This window comes from Megalops cyprinoides, chromosome 19, assembly GCF_013368585.1.
Source record: "Megalops cyprinoides isolate fMegCyp1 chromosome 19, fMegCyp1.pri, whole genome shotgun sequence".
In the NCBI taxonomy this organism is placed as follows: Eukaryota; Metazoa; Chordata; class Actinopteri; order Elopiformes; family Megalopidae; genus Megalops; species Megalops cyprinoides.
The window spans coordinates 26,312,350-26,320,758 of record NC_050601.1 but is presented as its reverse complement, the minus strand read 5'-3'; the positions used below and the strand labels follow the sequence as shown (position 1 = coordinate 26,320,758).

Genomic DNA, 8,409 nt, shown 5'->3' with positions numbered 1-8,409 from the left:
CCATTCCAGATCTGTAAATGCATGTAGGACAACTTTGTCCCACCAGTCCTTGCTTCGGACTATCATCCATATCCGTAGTGTTTTGGCGGACGAAATGGGCAGGAAAGGTATTGTTTTGTACAGGACGGTATCCCAGCACAAAATATCCCATGCTTGCCTTCTCTCATTCGATATCTACATGAAGAGGAGGTTTCTTTCGAATTGTTACTTTATTAGAATTGAGAAAAGTTTGGCTGTAGTAGCCTACACGGCACGTCCATATTTGAAGACGGCTACGTGGGAATGCTGGATGCGAGATCTTGCGCATGTCAGTCTATTCCGATTGTACGCTTGTGACATGTAAACGTGCATAAACTATCCGATTACTTTCGTGTAAACAGTACGTTTGGAATCATCAATCTGAATGATTTCATTCCGAATGAAAAAAAAATATGTGCATGAAATTTACACATTCAGGGCGATGTGAAAAACGATGCGAAAAATTCTTAACGACAAATCGCGCTGTATGTGTAAAGACCTTACGTCTATTAAAATATTTTGAAAACTACTTTTAATGTACTGTTGTGATCATTTCATGCACCTCTTTGTCTAAATGTGAAAGGTTCAGTAAAATAGACCTTTTAATTAGTCTTTTCCCTTCATCATAAAACATATCGGTAATGATAATTATACTGGTGCACATCCTTTTAAAACTTTCATAACTCAAGTTTAGCCATTTAGATTTTGACATCACTTGGACATAGTTCGTGAGAATCACCCAACCAGTAGGCTATATGCCACATTCACACTTTTACTTACATACTTTTAAAAATTAAAAACACAGTGGTCGGAAAGTAATCAAAGAATATAGATTACGTTACTTACCTTGAGTAATCTAACGGAATACATTACAAATTACATTTTAGGGCAAGTATTCTGTAATCTGTAGTGGAACACACATTAAAAGTAACCCTCCCAACCTGATGGCAGCCCATAGAACCTCTTGGTGGATTTTTATGAAATTTGGCACATTGATAGAGGACAGTGCAAAGTATCCAGGCATCAAATTTGGGGTCAATCCAACCATCTTTGTAGCGCAACCAATAGGCCAAATTTCAAGGTACATTTCTGCTTATAACTTTTGAACTGTTTATCCTACGGTTGTGATCTTTTTTCCCCTAAACCCTTGGGTCATCCGAATGTTCACGAAAATTGAGTCAGAGCATATTGAGACCATGCCACACAAACGTTATCCATGATTTTCTGTTTATGGAAAGCATTCGTTAGTAATGCGCTAACAAAGTCAACAGCGAAGACGCCAGCCAAACAGGTAGTGAGGCCATATCTGCGCAATGCTTTGTGTACTGACACCAAATTTAGTGCCTGTGTTTGCGACTATGCCCTGAGGGTGCCCAAGTGTTTTAGTGTCATTTGTCCACTAGGTGACACTATAACACATTGCATATAACTTATATTTTCACATATCTTTTAAATTGCATGGCCCAAAATTATAATTCTTTCTTCTGATTCCTTCAGTCATGCCAAGTTCAAAAACAGGCCCTCACTGTGCTTGGTTCCTGTATCGCTGCTTGCAGCTGTATTTATTATTGTGCTTTCTCCATGATGTCAGCCTGGTTTTACAGTTAATTAAGAGTCACACCTAGAATCGAGTTTCACTTTTGAGTAAAAAAGTAAAAAAAGCTAAGCTTGGCTCTTGACGCACTATATTATAAATACAAGTACTGAGGTAGCTGTTTTCCTCACATTCCTTGCTTCTGAAGTCCATCAGAGACAATTCAGTATACAGTTTCTGCCAGGTTTATGTCTGTGTAGTGGAACAGCCAACAAGAGGGCGATCCTAGGGCCAACATTCCTAAAAATACGATGCCACCATGCAAGCCACTATTGTCCTTTGTTTGGAAAGTGAGGTCCTACACAGAACCATTCAAGCTAACCAGATATCTGAAATCTGAAAATCCCTAAAACAAAGTCTTTACTACTCAACCACACAAAGCATTGCTTATTTTAAAACTTGTCCATGTCTTAAAGAAGACAGAAGTTCACTTCAGGGGAGCATGTCAAATGAATCCTGTTAACATCTCTGTTTCAATGAATGGATTAATGATATAAACAACTTGCATACATAAAATAATTTTATTTGTAATTAAATTGTTCTACCATACAAACAGAAACATTCACATATGACTGTTATATCACTTAGATTGCTACACTGGAAAGTTTTCATGACTGATTAAAAAAAAGTGTTTAATTTTTTTGGTTGTCATTGGATCCATAATGAATACAGAAATCATACTGCTTTCGGTTTTGGGTGAAGTGAACAGTCTACTGTGAGACAGACGATGGGTGTAGGCACGCAAGTAAAAGTAACTGACAAATGGTTGGTCAAGTCTCTTTTGTGGCTCCTTCCTGGGTAGCTTCAAGGTGGCCTCTCATGGGAAGTTTGCAGTAGCACTTCTTATGCCAGCATTAAAATTTCAGTCAGCATTCGTTTCCTTTCTTGTTGTGGACCAATAATGGACTGCTAAGAGTGTTCTGACACCCTGTGAATGGGTTTACCATGAAACCAAGATGCTAGTGGCCTCTGCTGTGCTAATGCATATTCCACAGCATTGTCTAGAGCCAGAAACTAACATGAAATGGGCTGCATGGTATTACATGGATACTTGAGTAATTAACATAACCTATGAGCAGATGAAACTCTACTTCCTAGAATCTATCATTTAAAATAAGAAACATAATCCCTGATTGCAGTAGAACAGTGCAGGGTGGAAGATTACAGACAAAGTCTTTTTTTCATGGCGGAGAAAGCCCCAAAACTCAGATTTCAGCACACTGAGCAACCAGCATCACCTTCAGAGCAGGTGATGGGAAAGAAGCCGCTCGATATCTCTTCCTCCTCATCCCTTAATCACAGAGCGCAGTCCACGATGGCACCGGGCTTCTGTAAGGCTGCCTTCCTGCGGGCTGCTGCTTCCAGGATCTTCTTGCGGGGCCCCAGGTGGATGCGAATGCCCTTCAGGTCATCATCGGAGCACAGCATGAGGGCCTCCAGGTCCAGCTGCTCGCGGGTGAACAGGGGTGCGTAGTCCACCATGCTGAGCGCTGCCAGGAAAGCAGCCAGTGGCGAGGTCTCCCCGTCCTCTTCGTCCAGCCCGATGTCCTCCTCGTTCCAGGGAAGGTCAGGGTCGGTACCGTCTCCAAGGTCAACGTCGCCCCCTGCCTCCCCTGACTGGAAGACCTCTCTGCGGATCCGGGAGCCCAGGTCGTCAGCGTCCCCACCAGGGAAGTCCTCCGGCTCCATGCCCATCTCCATGGAGAAGTTCTTCCGGAACACCATGTTCCCCAGGCCGGGCCGGTTGAATATGGACTCTTTGGCCGGGCCACCCCCTTCTTCCTCCTCCTCCTCATCCTCGAAGCCCCTCGTCCCGCTGCCCTCCTCCCCCTCCTCCTCGTTCATCTCATCCTGCTCTCTGAAGACGTCCACAAACTCAGGCCTGCCTGCCGTGCCGTTCTCCTGCTTAACAAAGATCACGTTGCCATCTCCCTGCTTCTCGGTGGTGCCCTTGTCCTTCTTGCCGAACTTGCGCTGCAGGGTGCCCTTGAAGCGGGCGGTTAGGGAGTCCGAGGTGTCCGAGGCGATGAGCTTGGAGAACTGCTCATTCACGCTGTTGACACTGCCGCCTGAGGAGTGGGAGGTTTGGCCTGGCTCAGCCGATGAGCCACGGTACAGTTTGTCCATCTTGCTCTGGTGCTTCTTCTTCACCTTCTCGCACATCTTCACCCGCTGCTCGGCCTCCTTGGCCGCCTTCTCCTTCAGCCGGGCCACCTTCTTGGAGTTCTGGTTGGTCTGCTGTGAGGCGGCAGCATCCAGGAAGCGCACGCAGTCCATGCGGTCCCGCGAGGCCGCCACGTCCATGGGGGTGTGGAAGTCGTTGTCCATGGCAAAGAGGTTGGCCCCAAAGTTAACCAGGAAGCTCAGGATGTGCATATGACCATTGGAGGCTGCATGGTGCAAAGGGGTATTGCCCCAAATGTCACTCCTGTCAGGGTCTCCCCTGCAAAAACAAAACACAAAAGACAGCAAAAATCGTTAGCATTAGCATAAACCGTTTGCATTAGCATTACACATCTGAGATCCAGTTCGGCAGTCAGACAGTGGAGTGACTGATAAATGGACGACCTCCAAGAGGAGTAGGAATGAGAAACCGCCCTGTCTGGCAGTTTGATTCAGCTGCTTCAAGCTTCATAGCAATATATAGATTGCAACAAAGTAGACAAAAAGTGAGTAGCTGTCATTAAACCAGAGGATTTCAAACCAGAATGCTGCATCTTAAAATCCAGGGGAAAAACACTGTACCCTTAAGCGCAGTACTTAACCTAAGTGACTTCAAGTGAATATCCACCTACCTTAAATACATAATATACAAAAGGCAAAATGTATATGTAAGCCTTGATAAACAAATGCTAATGATCTCCATTCAATAACTGAATGAACTGAAAAATATACACAACTGAACAGAGCTGAAGGTGCAAATACCTGAAGTGTGCAAAAGGGAGAATCATGTTGTTACTTTTTCCTTAGGTCACTACAATCTGATGGAGGGCTGTGGAGCCAAGGTCCTACATACTAATCGAGAAGGTTGTATCTTATATAATCCTGCTGTGTCACCTGTGTAAATGTTTGAAAATGCCTCTCAAACATGGGTTTCGTTAAACAATGCCTACATGGTTACTTTTGTAAAAGTTGTTTTGGCCTATTTTATGATTATTACTGGTGTTACTCATGAATGATATCTCATGTCATTTCAGTGATAGTGATTTAGTCCACAAGGAGCTGTTTCACCAGACATATTAAGAACAATAAGGCACAGCATGAAAACTAAAAAGGCTCCAATGTAGTTCTCATTACAAACATAAACCAACAGAAGAGGTATGGCTGGACCAAGAAGGCTAACATCTGTGTAAAAAATCTACTTTGCATATACTTGGAGGGCCCAACCAAACACTTTCTGTGAATTTGATTTTTAAATTCTGAAACCTAAGTATGTTAAGCAATATTGCAACTGGGTCACGTATTCATAGTCCGTTTTTTTATTTTAGAAACTGATCTTACGTGCCCTTTCCTCTTTCCGCCAGTCAGTGTATGTGGCTATCCGGCACATGTACAGTAGCTGCTGCTACGATGCTGTCAGCCTCCTCTTTTGTTAATCAGTGAGCCATTAAGAATGAAAGTCCTCACGCTGGTATCCTCCGTGGCCATAAAACTCCTGATTTCAGCAACCTAGCAACAGCTTATCTTTTAAATTGAACTTCGTTGCTATTTATCCCATCGTTGTCTCACAGTCTTGATCCAAGGAAAAAAAAACTGTGAACCATACGTGCTCACAAATATAAGACATTTTAAAGAACGTCACCAGTCACTGTGCGTACTTAGAACTCAATGAGCATCTATCACAATTTGCGTATAAAAACGGACAACCTATTGGAGAATGTGAAAATTAAATATTTTTGTCATTATTAAATTACTTGACCTGTCATTTCCATCCACAGCGTTAGTTTTAATAAACGCGTAGATCAATCGGTCTCTTTCAACGAAGCATCAAAACACAAGAAAGAAGCAGACAGACGTTTGGAAGTAAAAGGACCCTTTTGTTCTGCGTTTACATAATTTGTTTGCCTGATTAAATACTTGGCATGTCTCATGGGAATGTGGGTCCTAAACAATAATGAAACTTTTTTTTGATAAACTGGGAAGATATATTTTCAGAATAACATTTCTGACTATCAGCAATGCCGTAGTTTTAAAATATCTGCGCTACGTCATTGAAGCTATTAGTGCACAGCCCTGTTTAACAGCTTCCCTTCATTTTAACAGCGTTTATTATAAGCGTGATCTAAAGATTGTTAATTTTTATGGACAGAGACGAATGAGTAAGTCGGATATCCACATTTATCAGGAAACGGTCAATAAAACTTTGACTCTTGAACACATTACGTTTTTACTTACTTCTTGAAAATGGTGAAATGGGAAACCTGTATCAGTCCTGAATGTTAGGCCTACTGATGCATTTTTCGAAAATGTGTAAAAAAATCTTCAATGAAAGATTAAAACGTCGACTTTGAAACAGTACCGAGATTACACGCCATTTGCTCGATGTTTCCTTTATGATCATATGTGTTTTGAAATATTTTAATTATATATAATATAAAAATATTTTAATTAATTTGCTCATTAGCCTTTGAACTACGACCGCCTAGTTAGTTCATTGCTTTTCCATAGAAATAACTGGTGTTATTCGGCTTCGTTTAAAAATAAGCAATCGGTGTTATTAAAACCTGAAATATTGTGGGCTTATATGTGAGGAGCCTAATATAGATACTGGAATTTTTTTATTCATCTCCTTATGTTACTGCTTTACCTCCTTACATACGGTGTAATGAAATAATTTCAACGTATGGATTTAGTTACCAATTTACACACAATGATCTCTGCTGGATGGCTAATGCTTTCTCCAAGTATACTCCAGTAATGTGTGACCGAGGGGAGTCAAACCCATTAATTTAAATGACAACACTCTGCGCCATCACCACAAAAATGCCTTATACATCACTATATAAACAACATTATAATGCCGAGGATCCCAAGAAATTCAGAATGTGACACCAGCATAAAGACAGATGTTCAGGTCTCGATGTTCGTCTGCGGGACAATACAAGTACGTGACTGTCATCTGGGATCGAGAAACAACTTTGTTAGCCATGAGGACTGTCGCTGGAATGTTCTGGTAATTAAATGTGGGCGAGGCCCTATAAAACGATTTGCAACTTGCAAACTCGGAAGAAGAAATAGCCAATTCAACTTGAGCTATTACAGATTGACACGCATCATAAAGGTGACCGGTGAAAGATAATTTTACACGATGTGAAAATAAATGGTCAGCTCAGTAAATTAAGTTTACTGTTTTGAGACTCTTGTATGAGGGATGGTTTGTGTTGCTCTTAATCATAAACGTCTGTAAAGTAGAACTGCTTATTATTATTATCTCATTATTATTGCTTATCGCTACATTTAATATTTCTTTCTATAACCCTTTCGTTTTGCTCTGCCCTGTTATATTAAGCACCCCGATTGTGACGATTTGAAGTCCATTGAAGTCCATATATATATATATAGCCTACTTTAATGACACACTTGTCGCTCAATACCTGAGCGTTGAACAATAACTTTTTAACTTTTTGCTTGCTAACTTCATTTTGAGACCATAATGTCTGACGCATGTCGGTCGTCTTGAGATTCCACACTACATCTTGCGTATACACGACAAAACACAAGAGACTCCATTCTTCGTATTATTCATTTCGGTTTTAAATTAAAAACTTATATTTAAAAATCTTAACTGAGTGCGGACTATAACGTTTTCCCACCACACCCTTGCTGTTGCCAAAATGTTCACCTCAAAACAGCCTACATATATACAAAACGGATATCTTCTTCTCTCCAAGGGGTTTATAGGCATATATGCAATGTTGCCTGTTGTTGTTCACAATGTCTTGTAGTGATAAATAATCAAAACTCACCCTCTGCTACAAATAAGTTGAAGTGCTTCGACGTGTCCGTGAAACGCTGCCCATAGAGTGGGGGTCATGCCGTCCTCGTCGGGGGTGTTCAGATCTTTCCTGGTCGCCTGTTTCAAGAGGTCCAAGTAGCCATCGATGGCCGCTTTATGATATCGTGACATAATTGCTGTAAAAGTTTACAATATTTGAAATATCCGCACAGAAAAGCAAATCAAAAAATATATTCCTTAGCAACAGGCTACCATGCGAGTCGCTTCAGCAGAAATTATTCTGCATGGTACCTCTCGTTTCCCGCACCTGGTGAAGAAAAAGCTGCTGGATGTCGTTTGCGATGTTAACAAGTTGGAGAGGACGTCATCCACCCCGGGGCAGAGCCATAAACTGCAAGCAAAGTTCACACGGGATGTGCAGTGTCGGCTGCTTAAGGTCGTCCACTGTAGCCTACAGGATCAAGTGGCAAAGGACGTTATATGTCTGCATGCAAGATAATAAATATGACATGATTATGAACGCATTAATGTGACCGATGTCGCTGTCACAGCGCAATCTTAGCATACGAACAAGAAGGTGTAAATCAACACTGGTATTCATCTAAAAGGATGTTCTTTTCTCATTCAATGTCTGACGTTGGCTTAAAGACGATTTGTTACATCTGTATGTAAGGTTTGTACTGATGACAGACTACATGAAAAGACTTTTAATGTGATGTAACACAACTCCTTCCATATCAAAAAAGACAGAGAAAAGCTGTTAAAACAGTTCGCTGTCTGTCAAAGGCTACTTGATTGATCTGATTAACAGACGCTCATAGCCAGAACAACCTCACTCAGC

General features: G+C 41.4%; 1 protein-coding gene across 1 annotated transcript; it reads right to left on the bottom strand.

Annotated features, from left to right (window-relative positions):
- Positions 1 to 2,564: 2,564 nt before the first annotated feature.
- anks4b (ankyrin repeat and sterile alpha motif domain containing 4B) lies at positions 2,565 to 7,890 on the bottom strand. Its single transcript, XM_036553206.1, has 2 exons — positions 7,579 to 7,890; positions 2,565 to 4,055 (listed from the first exon to the last, which is right to left on the bottom strand). The coding sequence occupies exons 1-2, from the start codon at positions 7,737 to 7,739 to the stop codon at positions 2,909 to 2,911; spliced, it is 1,308 nt and encodes a 435-aa protein (XP_036409099.1). The 5' UTR covers positions 7,740 to 7,890; the 3' UTR covers positions 2,565 to 2,908.
- Positions 7,891 to 8,409: the final 519 nt, after the last annotated feature.

What these genes read in the sequence shown, in the direction of transcription:
- anks4b (XM_036553206.1), bottom strand. Translation starts at nt 7,739, where the DNA reads ATGTCACGATATCATAAAGCGGCCATCGATGGCTACTTGGACCTCTTG. An exon ending in CAACTTATTTGTAGCAGAGG is followed by an intron (nt 4,056 to 7,578) that starts GTGAGTTTTGAT and finishes TTGTTTTTGCAG; the next exon opens with GGGAGACCCTGACAGGAGTG.